This window comes from Pezoporus flaviventris, unplaced genomic scaffold (assembly GCF_033815535.1).
Source record: "Pezoporus flaviventris isolate CSIRO_AGI_PZ_B2104156 unplaced genomic scaffold, CSIRO_AGI_Pfla_v1 ptg000037l, whole genome shotgun sequence".
Taxonomy (NCBI): domain Eukaryota; kingdom Metazoa; phylum Chordata; class Aves; order Psittaciformes; family Psittacidae; genus Pezoporus; species Pezoporus flaviventris.
In genome coordinates this window covers 16,384,321-16,404,655 of record NW_026892585.1, presented here as the reverse complement: position 1 = coordinate 16,404,655, position 20,335 = coordinate 16,384,321, and the positions used below count along the sequence as shown (strand labels likewise).

General features: G+C 41.9%; 1 protein-coding gene across 3 annotated transcripts in view; it reads right to left on the bottom strand.

Moving 5' to 3' along the window:
• The window catches only part of TAX1BP1 (Tax1 binding protein 1), a 59,255-nt gene extending 40,125 nt beyond the window's left edge, over positions 1-19,130 (bottom strand). For all 3 annotated transcript variants that reach the window (XM_061464837.1, XM_061464835.1, XM_061464836.1), the window contains exons 1-3: positions 19,014-19,130; positions 15,975-16,158; positions 899-1,001 (exon numbers count right to left, since the gene is read on the bottom strand). In XM_061464837.1, the coding sequence (XP_061320821.1) occupies positions 899-1,001; positions 15,975-16,151 (280 nt within the window). In that variant the 5' untranslated portion in view covers positions 16,152-16,158; positions 19,014-19,130. The remainder of the gene's footprint in view (positions 1-898; positions 1,002-15,974; positions 16,159-19,013) is intronic.
• Between the last annotated feature and the right edge of the window lie 1,205 nt (positions 19,131-20,335).

The following is a 20,335-nucleotide window of genomic DNA, read 5'->3' as shown; positions in this document are numbered from 1 at the left end:
AAAAGGCTCTTGTCAGCACCAGCCTGAGACTACAGTGGTTGTGTCTAAGAAACTGTGTGGAATTCCCATTCTTCCAAACCAGGGATATCTGTTCAAGTGCTCCACTCCTCTACCTTAGTAAAAAAGTTGCTCCTAATGTTAAACATAAACCTCCCAGGCCACAATCCATGGCCACTGCCTCTTCTTATATTTAACAAGAAGAGCGTGGCAACTCCACACCTTTACACAGAACCTATTTCCTAATTCTTCTCTTCCTTGTTGCGCTTTGTTCATTTATTTTACTAGACCTTTTTTGAGATTGTGAGGGGAAAGGAGGGGTTCTGATCTCCCACAGAGTGTGGAAAACGTAGTTATACTATAGATTTGTACGGTGGTGTAACATTTTTTTTGTTCATTCTTTTCTTAAAAACTTGATTCATTTTCATCAATTCCTCACTGTCAAAAGGTCCTCTGCAACTCTGCCTAATCTGAGCTTTCACCAAACCATCACCTACATTATTTATTCTTTGATGACTATTATTTTATATGAAGATGATTTTAAAGTCCAAAGACTAAAGACAACATAGACACAGTGTGATAAGAGATGCCGAGATTAAAAAGCCCTGCTGTTTGTTAAAGTCACCTTCTGTATTTTAATAATTTCCAGCAACACTTCTCTATCAGTCATGAATATTGTTCATTACTATGTAAAAAAACATACTAAGTCACATACTTTCCCTTAAAACTTCTCTGGCATCTGAAATAAGACTGAATTTCACACAGTGAAGTGTGAAAATTCTCTTCCAATTTATGTTTCTAAAAGTCTAGAACTCTCAACCCTCAGCATTGTAATGAAGAGATAAATATTTTAAAAGCTGGTTAGGCTGGAAAATACAGGTAGATACTGCTTTATATTCACCTTGAAAAGTCAGCACACAGTTAACAGTTGATCCTTCCACATAATTTTCCGGCATAGGTGACCAAAGAAATGTGTAATAATCTCTTGCAGTATTCCAACCAACCTAAAGTAAAATAAACAAACAAAAAAAAAAAAATAAAATAAAAAAGGAAAGACAAAACATTCAGCAGATGAATTTGTTATACGCAGTTAAGATACCATGGTCTGCCCTTTACAACATAGTCAAGTATGCATATTTCTGCTTCAGCATGCAATAAAAAGATACTTAATGTTTACAAATCAGGAATATTTTAACAAGCATGTCAAAGATTTAGCACGAATTTTATTAAGCTTGTTACCTAAGTCAATAAATGGGTCTAAGGCAATAAAATGGTCTATATAAATTAAAACAGCAGACAGTTTTCACTATACATTAAACTACTATTTGGTACATTTTTTCTTTCTATAAAGATACACATTACTACATCAAAAAGATTAATTCTGAAGTTTATAGTGAGATTTTCTTACTGTAAGTTTTGCCAAGGGTGATTATTTTGTATGCACACTCTAACAGGTCCATCAGAAAACACAGAGCAGGAATGAAAAATACACAGCTTTCTCTTCTGAAAAGGGCAAGTCTGACAAAGCTAAACTAGCACTTTTTGGACAACTTCTGCAATACTGAACACCTCCATTTCACTGGAATGCTAACTCTTACTTACATATACACTGTGTCTGCAAGAGAAAAAAAACTGCATGAAAACCTGAGCTAAGTTGGTGCAGTCCTCCCACTGATTTCAGTAAACATACACTTTCAGACTTTTCATAAGAGTGCTGTTCTGTACAATAAGAAATGCTATCCTCTGAAGAAACTTACTCCAAGTTTGAAATACACACATCCAAACCTGAAACCCAAAGCAACTACTGTAAAGCAATAAAAAACTCCAGTAGCATTTTGCTCAGAGTTAAAAACACAAGAAATGTTAACATCCTTATTTCTTAGACAAAGAGCACATAAAACTTGTATGATGCAACTTCCCTAAACCAACAGAAAAAAAAAAAAAATAACCCATGTTATAAGAAGAAGAAGAAATAAAGTCATTGCTAACCTGGTATTCATCGCAATCTTCTTCTTCTTCCCCATTTACCTACATTTAATTCTCCTGAACTCCACTGATGTCAACCAACAGATTAATAATCCAGAAACCAAGTCCTACCTTCACCTTCTCAACCCATATTTTTAAGCCAAAAACATTATTAAACATCAAGTCTCCTACAAAAATGTCATATCCAGATTGCTACTATGTACAAAGTGTTACTCAAACACCCCCCCTTCATTTAATTGTCCCTTCATAAAAAGAAAGTTTTAATAGGCCATTACAGAGTAATCCATTCATGATATTCCTATTTCCTACTTTTGAGCATAAAGGTTTATTTCAATTAGGACATCATGAATTATTTCTTAGTCATATAAACCAACTCCACAGTGGAAATGATGAAGTCTGGTAAAGGCTAAGATATCTAAGATATCTAAGACCAGGTAGTATGCAATTTGGCTGGGCATGTAGGGACAGTCAACTGTCCTCAACACTCATACCAGACAGGTTTACCTGATACTAATAAATACGCATATAGCCGTCATGAAAGTTCCTTCTTCTTCTTTGTTGCACCACACATACAAGCCCTTTCTTACTAAAATGCCACACAGGGCAATTAGCTTCCCCATACATGCATTTCACTTACAGTATGGTTCCATAAGATCACTAGAATTAGCTGACTAGAAAAATAAATGGAGGGTGGGGAGCGGAAAGAATACAATTTGCGTGCCTGTCTGTATGCCAATAATGAGTTATCAAATACATTACTGAGGAAAAACAATAAACATTTTCTTCTGCTGTATCTCCTTAAACTCTCATCTGGTCCATCTTAAAAGGAATGTAAGCTTTTCTAAGAAGAAAGCTCTGCCTTACAACTGCAGAGTGTTTACAATCTGAAAATTATTTCAAACTTAATAATTTCTTGAGTTTCATGTATGAGATGAACATGGAAAACTTTTCTATTTTTCTATTTTGTTCCATTTCTTTCTTTCTGTAACGCCTCGGTAAAGCCAACTCAACCTTAAGAGAGGGTGCTTTAAAGAACCACCACTGTAAGGAGAGCTCACTTGGCATCCTCTTCCTTGGCCTCAGAAAGCCATTATGCAACTAGAAGAACAGCAGTGCTCATTCTGATGCATTAACAGGTTTCACCTATCTACACAGCACATACACTGGCAGATCAAAGAAGCAAACCCAGGAAATACTGGTTTAGCTGAACCAACTGAGGCATAACCAATGAGCCTTTATTGTAAACATCTGACACAATTTAAAAAAAAGAAAAGAATAAAAAAGCCACACCACAACCCAACCAGAAAACTCTGCAGAGTAAAACATGCCCTTTTTGCAATTCTGCAAGTAAATTACAGTTTAGAAAATCATTTGGCACAGTACCCCAAGTACTGCAAGAAGACTGCAAGTACTGCTGAGGTGAGCAGCTCGAGAGAGGACGCCTTCAACACCGGAGCGGGGGGGGGAGATCAGCGTCCAGGAGCCTCAACTCAGAGCGACAAGAGCCTCCCACCGAGGGAGCCTCAAGTCCTCGACAGGACCTGCCCAGGAACCGGCAGCTCAGCTGACGAGAGCGAGCAGCTGACTCAAAGGGGGCGGAGCCAGGAGGAGCGGCACCAGCCCTGATTGGTTAAAAACCTGCCCCAGGGAGCGCGGCGACCAGACCGGGTGGAGGCAGTTTGTGGGGGCAGGCGAGCGGGGTGGTGAGCACAGTGGTGAGCACAGTGGTGAGCACAGTGGTGAGCACAGTGGTGAGCACAGTGGTGAGCACAGTGGTGAGCACAGTGGTGAGCACAGTGGTGAGCACAGTGGTGAGCACAGTGGTGAGCACTCGTCGGATGGCCAGGGCTTGGTCCGGGAGCTCTGCACTGGCTGCCCCGGCGGTGGCAGCGTAGGCACCCAGACAGAGCCGGTGAGAGGGGACGGGAGGCTGCAGTGCAGAGCTCGGGGTGTAGAGAGTGCCTGCACTGGTCTAGTGAGGGGAGGGTGCACAATGGGCAGGGCTGCACTCGGTGCTCCCTGGTGGAGGTCCTCCTGCAGCAGGTGGCTGAGCTGCGGGATACTGTCAAGACACTGCAAGATGTCCCGGAAGCTGAGAGGAAGCAGGAATGCTTGCTCCTGGCCCAAACCTCATGGAGGAATGAAGGGGGCCGTTAAGCAGGGAAGCTGGGAATTAGTGACAAAAAAAAAAAAAAAAAAAAAAAAACCACAACAAAAAAAGAAGGAAAAGGACAACCAAAAGCAAGGGGCTTCCCCCTAAATCTGTTGCCCCCATGCAGAACCGCTTTGCTGTCCTGCATGGGGCTAATGAGGAAACACACTCAAGCCAGAAACAGCCGGCTGGTGCCCTGGTAAAGAAGATCTCTACTGGTGCTGCTAGGAAAAAGCGGAGAGTCGTAGCAGTAGGGGACTCTACACTGAAAGGGACAGAAGCACTCGTCTGCTGGCCAGACCCTGTCTCAAGGGAGGTGTGTTGCCTAGCGGGGGCATGGATCAGGGATGTGGCAGAGAGGCTGCCTGCTCTAGTTAGTCCCACGGACTATTACCCACTCCTGGTGATACATGTGGGTGCTAGGGATATAGGTAGCAGTAGCCTGGGGAACAAAGGACTACAGAGCCCTGGGGGAGGTGGTTAAGGGCTCTGGAGCTCAGATGTCTTTTCATCAATTCTCCAGAATACAGGGGAGGACCTAAAAAAAGCAAGGAGGATTAGCCAGGTTAATAAATGGTTAAAAGGGTGGTGTCATAGTCAGGGGTTTGGGTGCCTTGAACACAGGACCCAAGTTTGTAGGCCAGGTCTAGTGGGGGCTGGTGAAGCTGGTCTGAGCAGTTTTGGTAGGAGGCTTGCCAGACTGGTCAAGGAAGCTTTAAACTAGATGTGTTGGGGGAGGGGGGTGTCATTCCATCCCAACACACCCAGTCAGTTGCCAGAACCTATAATAAATGCTCAGAGCAATGTAGAGATATCCCAGCCACTCCAGCCAATGAGCCAGCTTCATTTGGAGCTCAGCTCAGATGCCTCTATACAAATGCCCATAGCATGGGGAACAAGCAAGAGAAATTAGAGATGTGTGCACGTCTACAGGGGGTATGGTATAATAGGCATCACAGAAACATGGTGGGATGGCTCCTATGACTGGAGGGTTGGAATGAAAGGTTACAGGCTCTTTAGAAAAGACAGGCCTGGCAGGTGGGGAAGGGGAGTTGCCCTTTATGTTAGGGATAGGCTGGAGAGTATGGAACTCTCTCTGGGGACAGGTGAGCAGTCCAAAGAGAGTTTGTGGGTCAGGGTTAAAGGGAATATAGCTATGGGAGACATTACTGTGGGGATCTGTTACAGACCGCCTGGTCAAGGAGAACCTGTGGATGAAGCACTCTATAGACAGATAGGAAAAGCCTCACACTCACAGGCCCTTGTTCTCATGGGTGACTTCAACCACCCTGACATCTGTTGGAAGGATGGTACGGCCTGGCACAAGCAATCCAGGAGGTTCCTCAATTGCGTGGAAGACAACTTCCTTCTGCAATTAACAGAGGAGCCGACAAGGAGAGGTGCCATGCTTGACCTCGTGCTCACCGACAGGGAAGGGCTGGTTGGAAATGTGACTCTCCAGGGCAGCCTTGGATGCAGCGATCATGAGATGGTCAAATCTGAGATCCTCAGGACAGTGAGAAGAACCTGCAGCAAGCTCACTGCCCTGGACTTCAAAAGAGCAGGCTTTGGCCTCTTTAGGAACCTGCTTAGTAAGGTTCCATGGGATATAGCCCTAGAGAGCAGGGGGGGCCAAGACTCTTGGTTGATATTCAAGGATCACCTGCTGCAAGCTCAGGAGTGTTCCATCCCAACTAGAAGGAAGTGCAGCAGGAGGGCCAGGAGACCTTCTTGGATGGATAAGGAGGTGCTGAGGAAAATTCAAATTAAAAAAGAGGCTTATAATAAGTGGAAGCAAGGACAGGCGGCCTGGGAAGAGTACAGGGATGCTGTCTGGGAAGCTAGGGATCAGGTTAGAAAAGCTAAGGCCCAGGTAGAATTAAACTTGGTTAGGGATATAAAGGATAACAGGAAGGGCTTCTATACGTACATAGCAAAGAAAAGACAAATTAGGGACAGCGTAGGCCCCCTCAGGAAGCTATCAGGAGAACTGGCTACACAGGATTTGGAGAAGGCTGAGGTTCTGAATGACTTCTTTGCCTCAGTCTTCACTGGCAAAGGCTCTGACCAAACCACCCAAGTCTTGGAAGGCAGACACAGGAACTGTGAGAATGAAGACCCTGCACCCACTGTAGGAGAGGATCTGGTTCGAGACCATCTTAAAAATCTGAACATGCACAAGTCCATGGGTCCTGACGAAATCCATCCACGGGTCCTGAAGGAGCTGGCGAATGAACTTGCTAAGCCACTGTCCATCATATTTGAAAGATCATGGCAGTCAGGTGAAGTTCCTGATGACTGGAAAAAGGGAAATATAACCCCCATTTTCAAGAAGGGGAAAAACGGATGATCTGGGGAATTACAGACCAGCCAGTCTCACCTCTGTGCCTGGCAAAATCTTGGAGGAGATTCTCCTGGAAGGCATGCTAAGGTACATGAAAAACAACAGGGTGCTTGGTGACAGCCAGCATGGCTTCACTAAGGGGAAATCCTGCCTGACCAATTTGGTGGCCTTCTATGATGGGGAACTGATGGCCAGGGGTAGAGCAGTTGATGTCATCTACCTGGACTTGTGTAAAGCGTTCGACACTGTCCCACACGACATCCTTGTCTCTAAATTGGAGAGACATCAATTTGATGGATGGACCACTCGGTGGATAAAGAACTGGCTGGATGGCCGCACACAAAGAGTTGTGGTCAATGGCTCAATGTCCAGCTGGAGACCAGTAATGAGTGGTGTCCCTCATGGGATCAGTGTTGGGACCGGTCTTGTTCAACATCTTTGTCGCTGACATGGACAGTGGGATTGAGTGTGCCCTCAAGCAAATTTGCCAATGACACCAAGCTGTGTGGTTCGGTTGATATGCTGAAGGGAAGGAATGCCATCCAGAGGGACCTTGACACGCTTGTGAGGTGGGCTGGTGCCAGCCTTATGAAGTTTAACCATGCCAAGTGCAAGGTCCTACACCTGGGTCAGAGCAATCCCAGGCACAGCTACTGGTTGGGCAAAGAAGCAGCCCTGCAGAGAAAGACTTGGGGGTGTTCGTTGATGAGAAAATGAACATGAGCAGGCAGTGTGCACTTGCAGCCCAGAAAGCCAACCATATCCTGGGCTGCATCAAAAGGAGTGCGACCAGAAGGTCAAAGGTGGTGATCCTGCCCCTTTACTCTGCTCTCGTGAGACCTCACTTGGAGTATTGTGTGCAGTTCTGGTGTCCTCAACATAAAAAGGACATGGAACTGTTGGAACAAGTCCAGAGAAGGGCCACGAGGATGATCAGGGGACTGGAGCACCTCCCATATGAAGATGGGCTGAGGAAGAAGAGAAGGCTGCATGGAGACCTCATAGTAGCCTTCCAGTATCTGAAGGGGGCCTATAGGAATGCTGGGGAGGGACTCTTCATTAGGGACTGTAGTGATAGGACAAGGGGTAATGGGTTCAAACTTAAAGAGGGGAAGTTTAGATATAAGGAGAAAATTCTCTCCTGTTAGGGTGGTGAGGCACTTGAATAGGTTACCCAGGGAGGTTGTGAATGCTCCATCCCTGGCAGTGTTCAAGACCAGGCTGGACAAGGCCTTGGATGACATGGTTTAGTGTGAGGTGTCCCTGCCCATGGCAGGGGGGTTGGAACTAGATGATCTTAAGGTCCTTTCCAACTCTAACTACTCTATGATTCTATGAAGACAATAAGCTACTCTGAAAGAAGCAAATTACAGACAGTACACAAGGCTTTGGACATACATTACACAATATAATTACTGTTAAGTCAACAGCTTTTACATATTTCACATGGTAAGAAACAGCTACCTTGACCCAAATCACAGGAAACACAGGTGTCTAAGCAAAATGCAATTGGGCCCAGTATCCTACAAAGTGATTTTTTGACAGCAGGCTTGGTTTGTGCCATAACCCTGAGTCCAAGTAAAATTAGTTGAAAGTCACAGTAGTGCTAGTGCTACTGTAGCCCATCACAGCCTACTACAGGCAACTACAGGTAACAAGTTCCTCTAAGTCAGTTAATAGATGGAAAAAATAAATACCTAGGGGCAGAGAAGCTCATACAGGGCAAAATTACTCATAGTTTACTGTTAACACTGACATGCCACTCATGCAATACACTTTTGAATGCATACACTGTCATCAAATAACTATCTAGATGCCAATTCTGAAAGAACCAAACTATTAAAAAAAAAAATAAATCAGAACATGGGCATCAGGAAAAATACTCAAAGTATTAAGTACACTTCAGTAACACTAAGGCATAGACATTTCAAAGGAAGTAAAAAACGTCAAAGCTACAACCTCATTTTCTTTAGGATGCCTGTAGTCACCTTACATTACTTGCAACTTTGACTTATCCCAGTCCAAGCCATTTAAGACTTCACTTCAGACATGACCTCGCTATTCACACTGAGATAAAAATGTGTTATATAGTAGAAGCCCTGAAGCTGCAATGTTTTGGGGTAGAACAAGGTACTCTAGACTCTTTATGAAAGGCTGTAATCTTAAAATGTTCTCTTGTGCTCAGACCTGAAGAAGTCCATCTCTGCAGAATGTTACAAACACATACAGGCAATCTTTTAACTTGGGCTATTGAGAACATATGGCATTTGTTGCAATATCAAGGTATTATCTATCTCACAGTTCAGAGGAACATGTCAAAATGACATTGACAGAGTGCCTAGACTATTGGATCAACTTTCTCTCCTATGAGGTATAAATCAAAATAAATATAGAAACTGAACTCTCTAAAAGAAAATCTGCTACATATGTAAATGATTGTCCAAGGAAATATTATGACAGATCAAAGAGCAACAAACTTACTGTTTCCTTTAAGAGATAAGCATGAAAATGTATTAAAAAAGGGTGGGTGGTATTTAAGCGAGATATTTGTTTACCATCACATGAGAACTATAAATTAGCACAGTCTTTTACTTCAAAATTGTTTACCAGCTACTGATGACTTTGTTATGCCAATTCTGTCTCTGACTCCACAAATCTACCATGGCAATTATTTTTAGAAAATTACACTTGGAATTATAGGTCATTCAAAGGAAACATCACGTAAACCCAGATTATCCTTCTCTTCACCTACTACAGAAACAGTGAACACCACTGCCATGAATTTATCTTTTTTTAAGAAAAAGATTACCTCAGTTATTTGCGACATGTCTTTCCAAAGAAGGTAAATCAGAAACCCATGACTCACCCTAGTTTGTGGATGGCAACTCTCAAAACATTCCCAATTCCAATAATTGTATTCCCAACTCTTTTAACAACAGGAAGTACGGTGCAGTACATAATCCTCTATCATGCCCTGCTGTGGAGTGATAATTCCATGTCGGAAAAACTGTAATTCTATATGCACGTGGTCAATAACAAATCCAGTTTTTGTGCTGTACTTCATAACATGATTTGCATATATGGAAGTAATTGGTATCTTGAAAAAAACTGAAAATAATCTACAACAAAATCAGGATACTGAAAAGACTCAAGTTGTACTGTTATCTGCAGTCCAAAGGAGACTAAATAACCCAGAGTACTATATAAAAACATATTTATATTGTCTTGATAAAGCACAACCACCAAGCTATTTCTTATATGAATCAAATTCACTCTTAAATTATAATACACTAATTTTTCCCCATACACAATTTTGAGGTTTGCTATAAATCAGTGCATTGAAAAGTCAGAAATGAAGTTGCATGTAAATACAGGTACTGCACTAATGCACAAACAGTGGCTCAGGTGTGACCTCCTAAATACTGAGTACTCTCTCAGGGCAAGCAGGCACTTCTTGTGTTCAAGTAAGTTACTAAGAACCTTCCCAACCGTGGTTATTCAGTTTTTCCAAATGTTAAGCTACTGGAACATCAGATCATGATTTTTAAGTTGTCAATATAATAAATGTGGACATTAAGAGATTAAAAGATTTCTTCTCTAAGGATATATTGAGGCAGTCAGTACTAACTTGACAACATCCTAGAAGAATGGCAGTACAGATTACTTGGGGAAATACACCAAATAGAACCAAGGAACAGAAAAGTTCCAGAGGAACAGTTAGCTAATTACACAGCAAGACCAGTCATTAGCTTCCCATATGCAAGATTACCTGCTGGTATCACATGTCTTTCCAGCATGCTGGCCTCAGCAAAATTAAATCTCCAGAAAACCAGAAAGTATTATGACATCCCCCACAAACACCCACACCTCTAACACTACTCTCTTTAACCATTATCTTTACTATGCCTGTAACATTCTTTCCTTCTGCCTTTGAGATGTAGTAAACCTGCCTCTCTTTCATACTGAAGATCTGACACACCTATTCGCACACACATGCCCTAGAGAGAGTGGTAAGCACTGCTGCTTAAAGGCCAAGCAGGTTTTTCAAACACTTCCACAAATCTGGACAGTATGCATTAATAATGGAAAGAAAAAAAAAAAAAAACAAAGCACATGGCCATATGATTATTTCACTTTATTTGAAATAAAAGTCACAAGATGCAGATTTCCCCATCTGGAGATTAGGCTTACCTACCAGATAGACCCTTTTTGCAACCAGATGTCATGCACATACTAATTATTTTTCCTCATTTCAAAGTTTTAGACTTGGATTAGTCTAAGGGTCTCTCCAGATTTTAATCAATCAGAGATAAGCAAATTAAAATAAAAAGGCGACACTGGTCTTCAATCATTCTGGAGTACAGATCTCCTGTGAAATCGATCAAAAATGATAAGCCTTCTCCCCTCTGACTCCAAATTAGGAACTGTCAGGATTTTCTGCACAGAAACCCTCACCAAAGTGAAAGCTGATCTCATATTCTAGTTCCCATAAAACTGCATGAAGAGGGACTCAGGCTCAGGACACCTATGCCAACTACTAGACACGTACTTATCTGTAAAACTGCCTTTTTTTTTTCCTTAGTAACAAGCAAGGACATAACTGATCAAGATCTTTTGGAACTTGATTACCCATGAACCTCCAGAATGTGAGAAAAGCAAAAATAGCAGCAACGAAAGACAACAGATTTGAAGACCAAGTCAGAACTTGGTTTTAAGCCGCCTGTAGGGGACAATGAAGAAAATGAAAGATGAATATATACAAAAAGAATAAAAACAATGCACATTCAGAACTTCTGTTGTGAAAGGTAATATAACCTGCATTATTATACTTCCCACCCCTCCAAGCTTTTGCAAAAGGTCCAATCCCAAAAGTAGAGTATGCATCTGGATACCTTGTTTGTAAGAAAACTAGTATATCCAAAATAACTCTCCTATATGCAACACTGCCCTTTCAGTTGATGAACTCTGGGTCTGCATTTTTCTAAACAACAGAAAACTAGAATCATAGAATGGTTAAGATTGGAAGAGACCTTAAAGACCATCTAGTTCCAACCCCTCCTTGCCATGGGCAGGGACACCTTCCACTAGACCAGGTTGCTCAAAGCCCCATCCAAATTGGCCTTGAACACCGCCAGGGATGGGGCAGCCACAGCTTCTCTGGGCAATCTGTGTCAGTGCCTCACCACCCTCACAGTGAAGAATTTTTTTCCTAATACCTAATCTAAACCTATCCTCTTTCAGACATTACTCTGTCATGACATGCCCTTGTAAAAAGTCCCTCTCCAGATTTCTTTAGGTCCCCTTCAGGCACTGGAAGCTGCTGTAAGGTCTCCCCTGAGCCTTCTCTTCTCCAGGCTGAACAAGCACCAATTCTCTCAGCCTGCCTTCACAGCAGAGGTGCTCCAGCTCTCTGACGATCTTCAAGGCCTCCTCTGAAATCACCTGAGCAGGTCCATGTCCCTCTTGTGTTGGGGGCCCCAGAACTGAACACAGGACTGTAGGCGGGGTCTCACAAAAGCAGAGTAGAGGAGGAGAATCACCTCCCTCTAACTGCTGGTCATACTGCTGGTGATGCAGCCCAGGACACAGTAGAAAAATTACTTTCTTGGTAAGAGTTTTAAACCTACAGCTGCCACCACCATGACATGCCTTACACCCACAGTATTTAGAGACTTAAATCACATGGGAAACAACATAAAGCATTTCATCAACAGCATGCACAGAGAAGTTGGTAGAAACTTAAGTTTTACAATGACTGCTATTTATTTGTCAATTTATTCAGTTCTTTGTCATAATGCTGTATGCTACAAATCCTTAGCTCAGGTCTGAACTTCAAGACCTGTTCTACCTCCCAACAAGACCTTCCTGATGCTTGTGATGTAGAACAGAGAGGCAGTGCTTTATCTTGCCTTAGCTCCTTATTTTCAGCTGCTTTGTAAAATACCCTTGAGAAGAAGGTATCTGTAAATAAACAACTGCAAACATGAAGGAATCTGCTTTGGTACCATCCATTAAAGCCATTACCTTTTCATAGTACAAAATAGTCAGTGATGAAAGTGGCATACTAAGTAGATACAGAAAACTGGAAACATTCCCAGTGAGGAAAGAAAAACTGAATCCATTAAGCCTATCAAGTGAAAAAATAATGTACAGAAGGTGAAAAAGACTGATATAATGATAAGCAAAATGAAGTTCTGTAATAAATACATAACTGAACAAATAACAACAGTAAAACACATAGAAAGAAACTCTTAAAAGCAGTTTATGGCTCCTACGAAGGACTCAACTTCTAACATCTTTTCTATGTAAGCTGCACAACACTAACAGCAACTGCAACAATCACAAATGCAAATGTACATGGAATAAAAAGATTCTATTATACATGTAGTACATACTACATAAACATTTTAAAACTCACAAACTAGAAATTAGGAGTCAATATATGAAATTGGGTTTTGCTTCTGGTACTATTAGCTCCACTTACAAAGGAAACAAACTGACAAACCAAACCTTTAAAAGCTGCTCTTCAGAATGGAATTCTTAAAAGATTTGAAAAAGCTTTAATTGTCATCCCACATTAAGCAGCCACACCAATAAAGCAGGTGTAGCCTTTCTCACACACACCTTGCTAGCTCACTTGTTTTCATCACAGTGATGCCAGCAGAGCTGCCCATTGCAACACACAGTGATCAAGCTGAGGAACCAACCCAGTTGTAAAGTAAGGTGGTAAAAGCTGGAGGAGCAGGAACTCTGTTTTTCTGGCAGATCACTTTCCTGATCCATTTCACTGTGCAGCTGCATAAGAAGCCAGACTACCGAAACAAACAGGGTAATACAAGGATACAAATAATCTGTATCTACTCAAAACATCACTGCTGCTCAAGAAATTTACTTAGAATTGCAACCTAAATAAAAGCCATTCACTTTAAAAAAGCACCGATCAATTTTGGTTAGTTCAATAAAAATTTCTTAGCTAACCAGCTGAGCAAACACAGGACAGAATACAGTTGAAGTCACTGCCTCTTAAAATGGAAGAGAAGTCAACATCAGAACCAAAACCAACAGAATGTTCACCAGGGGAAAAGAGGCAAGGGTACAGAGAGGGAATCAGTTGTTCTATACTTACTTTCTATACCAATCTGGAATTACCACTGCATTTTTTTGGCTGGAAGTTTTTTGTTTCTTTTTAAACTAGACACCTTTTCCCTCAGTTCAGTATTCTCTATTACAACACTAGTAACTTTCTGTGCAATTCCAGGCAAAGGTTAAATGACACCAAGTTAAACAGGTTTGTTTTCTATGCAATGTTTTCACCTCAGAAAAACAAGGTGGACTTCTATTCTTTCAGTCAGTGAATTGGTGCTTTGAGTTCTTTCATGGAAGCCTTGCTTTCCTTGCATACTACACCAACACAGAAGCCATTAATTACTGTTCTCACAATTAGTAAAGATTAGACTTTTTTTTTTGTAAATGCTGAAAATCACTTTACTAAATATGCATCACATCCAAGGTAAATGATAAAACCTATGCTTGTTTCATCAGCTTTCCAACCACCTCCAGGTGGTTTGTTGATTGCCCAGGAACAATTAGTTCTCTAGAAGCCACTCATTTTTACACTCAGATGATCGTATAGCACAACTTCTGTCTATTGCCTATCCCAAGATTACGTTTTCACAATTCAGTTTACTGTAAAGATTACTCATACACATATTTGCAGACACAGATGCAACTGGACAGCTGGCTCCATCTAACTCACTGTACTATAATAAGACAGTATATTCATAATGCTTACTCTCAGGATGACATCACAGAAAGAAAACAATTTTCATCCTTTTTTCAATTCGCAATGCTCCTTTCCCTTGTGATGACAAGAATCAAGTGAACTGGAAATTCAGTTGGGGAACTCCATTTAAAAAAAAAAACAAAACCAAAACATCCAGTTCCAAAATGCTGGTCTTAACCTCAATCAATTCCCTGATTTGATTCATCATACAAGAGCTTGATTCACATAAAGGAGAGGAAGCACAGGAATTAAACCACTCTGCATAAAAGGTGTTTCTTTCAGCAACAGTACTACCTTATGCCGGCTCAGCATGATCCTCAAATAACTGCCAAAGCTTCATTACTTGCCACTGCTAAAGCAGAATAAAAACTCAGGCCTCAGTAATTTAACAAATCCATCATCACAGTCAAGACTATATCAAAGATACCTGTCCATTGTATACAGCATTTCATATAGTCACTGAAAGACTGTTTTATGCTCCTAAATTTCCCTAATTGGTATTTTTAGGGTCCTGCCTCCCTCACTGAGATAAACAAAGCCACAACACTTACTTCTCAATTTAAATAACTTCAAAATGCTTATATGCAATATGAGCAGCACCCTCATTAAAAAAAAATCATCAAAACTTTAAGTTTCATTAACGTCATTAACATTCAAGTGTGCTCACACTGTTTGTCAAAGCTTTGCAGATAATCAAGATATATATCCACACACTTTTCAAAACTTCCCACCAATGTTCCTGTTTGTGAGTTAAAGCCTCCCCCATACAATTTACTGACTGTACAGTCATTGCACATAGCATTGAAAATGCTTCTGCTTTGTTACATAGAATAGAGTACTTCTATTTTGCAGAAAAGTAATTTATCTTGAATATAGACTAAGAATCCATTGGTAACCTGCAGATTACAATGAAGTCAAACATTTACATTCTTAAAACAGTAGAGAGTTCTAAAGAGAAAGGTCCTTCAGTACTGAGATAGTCCATTACCTCTCTCCCCTCCCCACTACCAAAGCACCACTTCTTTAAAGCCTGAATCAAAACTTCCATTAACCATTCAAGTAAGGAATTTAAGCATCTTCTACTAGGAGCTATACTGACAAAGAAACATGGATCAAGGCCCTAAACAGAAGCTGTTCTAAGAATTAATCAATTTGTATTCCCATAAATGAAGCTTTATTAACCTTTATAAATAACTCCAAGTAACTCAGATGTGGTCTTACCCCTCATCCTTTTTTCAAGGGTCTGTCTTGAATAATTTTAGTCATTTATACTGTTCAGCCTGTTCTAGCAATAAAAAATGAGTCAGGGACCTATGTCAGGATACCTCCAGATGAGCTTTTGTTCCTTCCACACACATTTCACTCTTCCTGCAGCTCATACTCTTCATATAGTCCTGTTCTCAAGTCAATCTGTGCCCACATCTTCCCAAATCATCTCCATTTAACTCTGCACAACACCACCGCATGACACTTTCCCTTAACTTCAGCAGCCTTAAAGTGTTCGCATTCCTCTAATCTTGATCTCTGTTCTGAGCTTTGTTACAAAAGCTCACAGTCTGACAGCAGGAATATAATACATCCCCTAAGTGATGCTGCACTTCATTTTATGACAGAGCTTTTACTGGTTTGGGGTTTTTCTTCAATTTTTTTTAACTGGTAATAGAGAAGACAGTAAATATTTGAGAAACAGCAACAGAACAAGCTTGACTTACCTTGAAAATACCAACCCAGTCTTTCTGATGAGGATGGATAAACTGGGTCAGCGTGTAGTGACATTCAAGGTGTGTGTTCGGAAGGTAACTTTTTGCAACATTTTGAAAAATCACATGCGCAAAATTGGAAGTCTGCAAAGTGTTCGCTGAAGATGGCACTTCTTGAAAGGATGACATGACTGATCTGTAACAAAATCATAGAAGTTGATACTTCAATATAGCGTGAAAATAAGTTACAAAAATTAATCTATTTGAAATATACAAGACAAAGAAACCTAACAATTAGTTCCTCTGTTGTGAAAACAGATAGCCATAGACTCAGTCCTCCGAAGTGCACTGCCTCAGCATCACTCCAAAACAATGACCTCTCAGAATAAAAGGGCAGTCATTCAGCAATGACATCAAGATGGAGAGAAAGCATTGCTTAGCTGAATGCCCTCAGTATTATACCTCAAATACAGTGGGAAATTAAAGCAGTGGTGTGAAAACAAAGCAGGGTTCTAACTTAATTAAATATTCTCAATGCTTCTGGAAGTGGCAGGGAAGGAGAAATAAAGCTCCACAGTTTCCCTACTTTAAACTTTTCTCAGAATCTGTACGGCTCAGTGCTTTTCACAATACTTTTATACATAAAGTCTTTCTTCCCCTCTCAATAAGAGAGGTTTTTTCTTAAAAAAAAAAAAGTTCTCTTACTTCTGTTTATCAGACCGTGGTGGGCATCTTTTACTGTTCTCACTGTAATACATATGCTCCCAGCCCCACATGTTTAGCTGCCTTACCATAAACAACAGACTTCATTGATAGTGGGAACATTTAGGTATGAATGCAGTTTGACAGATTAACACTAATCAGTCAGACTGCAAAAGCTTTTAATCATGCTTTCCATTCACCACCTCATGCAGGATACATCGTGCTAAAAATTACAGCAATGCAAAACGCTTCACAAGCAGAACAAGAACGCTCCTTCCCTGGATTCAGCAGTATTTGCTAAAAATACAAGACAAGCAACCGAGAAGTTTCAAGTATCTGATTTCAATGTACAATCACAAGTTTGTCAATGTGTTTGGTATTAGGAGGATCAGGGCCTTATACATCTAACACATTTCTAGGAAGATAAGCCATCCTATTCTTGCATCTACTATTAAAAGTAATTTTATACTGACCAAGCAAATTCACACCTTGAATGAGTGAACTGCCAAGTATGTGACATAATAATTTTCATTAAAAGATACACATGAAAACCAATCCCAAAAAGGGTCACTGCAAGCCTCAAGAAGTTCAAAGATTAAAGGCTGTCCAGGTATTTCCTGTAGCCTTTTAAAGTTTCTTTTCACCAGTTAAAAAGCAAGCAGCAAAGAGCTCATATTTTCTGAAATAAAATGCACTCTGAATTAAACAGGTATACATCATTCAAAACAAAGAAAAGGTAAGTAAGGTTTAGACCCTCAATGTTTTCAGCTTACTACTACCCAATTTTGTGTAACACATGAAGTACACATGGGCAGTCATTATATTATTTTGATGTATCAGATGTTAGATGAAAGCAGTTTTGTGCCCTGAACACCAGCAACATGACAAAATGCCAACGTTGTAAAAATTAACATATATAAAGGACAAAACCAAGAAATTACATGAGGCAGAAACTGGATAAAGACCAAGAGACAGATTTTTAGAGGCAACAGGGTACACACAATTCCCATCTGTTATCCAGCTTCAGAGTCCAGAAGAGTGTAGGAAATGTTACAGCATAGTAAAACCCTGAAAACTCCCACACCTCTCAAAACAGAGGATTACATTTAAGACATCTCTCCAATCCACTCATAACTATAACTGCGATGAAGCAGCCGTTTCTACAATTCTAGAAGGAATACAATAGCCCTTTATTTTTTAATAAATAAAGCCAAATATTAACATGAAATAGTTTCAGTTTTCATTACCCACGGTAAGTACAAAAAGAGTAAATAAAGCGTTAATAACAAAAACAACTGAATTTAACTTTTTTAAATAGGAGTATTTTTTAAAAAATTATAGTTTATTCTAAGAACATATTAAAAAAAAAAAGGAAAAAACATTAAAAACACTACCGAAAAGCCACCAAAAAAAAAAAAAAAAAACCAAAAAAAAAAAAAGACCCAAACATTCCTCTCTGCACACTGGTTGCCAGCTACCACAGCTGAGTACTGGCCTTAGTGAAACCAGTAAAGGGTGGCTGGTTTCCAATCCCAAGGCAGAGCTATTCACTAATATGAACTTGTGCAGACCAGCAGAATCATCTGGGATTACTGTTCCCCGGCAGGAAAATCCGGGGGGTTTAGGTGAAGCTGAGATCTACTTACAGTTCAAGGATAGTTTAGGGGATGCTGGGTGCTTGCTTACTTAGCTCACAGATCCCAGTTGGCAAATAGGACAGGAGGAGGAAGAGCTACGATTTGGCTTCATTACTGACATGACAAGCGATTCCCTCCGGGAAGCTGACTGACGCGTTTAGTTTTATGCACCGCAAAGGACGGGAGGACGAAAAGCTCGTCGGGCAGGAAACACAAAAGCAACGCAGGACGAGCCACGCCGCCTTAGCCAGCTCCTCCAGCTGCGGCCCCAGCTGGACAGAGCGCACCTGACACCCCCGGCCCTACGTGCACTGCCTCTCCCCGCCCCGCGGGGAAGCCTAGACCCTTTCCTACTCTAAACTGTTCCGCAGCGGCCGGCGCGGCCTCAGCTGCCCGCCGCCTATCACCTTTGCTCCGGGCCTTCGCAGTGCACACGCTGCCACGGCTGGGTGGGAAGCCCCACCGCCTCCCACAGCTCGGCCGCCCGGGTCCCCCGCAACGGCCGCCGCTCCCCCCCTTTTTCTCCTCCCGACTACGGCCGGCCCAAGACAACTAGGAGCGGGGCGGGGAGGCGGCTTCCCAGTGGCGCAGAACTGAAGGCCGCGGCCTAACGGCCCCGCCCGCCCCAGGAGCCGCCGGAGGCCGGCAGGAAACGGGGTGCCAGGCTTACCCGTCCCACCGAGCCAGGCCTGGGACGAGGAAGGCCTCTTACCTAGACAGACGCGGAGAGCGCCGGGGACATCAACATGGGGCCTCCACCATCAGCGCCGCACAACCCCGCCCGCTTGCGTCACTTCCAGCCCGGCCCTGGCCGTGTGGGGCGGGCCGCAGCCGCGGCCGCGGAGGTACGTCCGTACAGGCCCGCCCTGCGTGAGGCCCTTCAAGGCCTTCGAGCTCTCCCACAGCCTCCCGCGCTCAGGAGAGCCAAGAGGGGCAACCGGCGCTGAATTCGCAGCGTGTTTGAGCCGTGCGGCTGTTACCGCCATGAAGGGGATCTGCCCCCTATCGCACTGACTGCCCTTCATGTCCGTTATTACAACGTTACCTCTGTAATACCCTCATTTAACCGTAAAATGGTTTGGGTTGAAAGGAACCTTACAGACCAGCTGGTTGCAGCCCCCCTGCCATGGACAGGGACAAAGCGCTCCTCCTTGGTCCTATTTCCAAAACGCTGGCGTGCTTGCAGCTTGTAAATTGGCACCATTAATCTCCCAGCCTTTGCAGGTCTTCCCAGGCTAACAGAGGGGTGAGATAAGAGTGGCAGTAAATGTTTACACACAGTTTTCCTGCTTGCATACGTCGGCAGATGGCCATGAGAGTACACTACCTCGTAAATACACTGACTCGACTTGATTTTTATCCAAAGTCGAGTCATAGATCGCTTACCAGAGTATTGGGATTGAGTAACAACGGTGATGAGTAACTGTTACTGGTATGGGGGACTTGTCCCGGTACACCCAGCCTTGGGTACTACCACAACCTGCCTTCAAGATCGCATTTACCTCTCTGCTACTACTGTTCATCACGTTTTTATCTATATTCTCAACAAACAGGTTATGTGGAGAGACATTATTAGAATTAATATTATAGAACATTGCAGCATTAATTACTAGAATTCTTCATTTTGGTTTTTGACAAGTTCACCAGCTTTTCATGGTGAGTCCTAGAAGAAATGAAATCATAGAAACATTAAAGCATAGAAACTGGCCTTTTTAGTAAATTGAGGTTATTCATTGTACTTGCTTCTGGTCTGTGCTTCTTGTTTCTAAAACAACCTTAGATCATCGTGTATCACAGGTTACTAAGTAATCTTTCTGTTTGTATACACAATGAATAATCTCTGATATCATCCATATATTTAATCTTCCCTGGAAAGCAAAAAATTCCCTGCATTGTACTAGTAGATCACTTTAGAAAATGCAAGAAGTGTATGTGCAACACTCTCTCCTGTAAGACCAGATCAATTTTTGCAGTGGAAAATGAAACTAGTACCTTAATCAGAGAAGCAATAAATATTTCTAAGGAGGTGGGGAG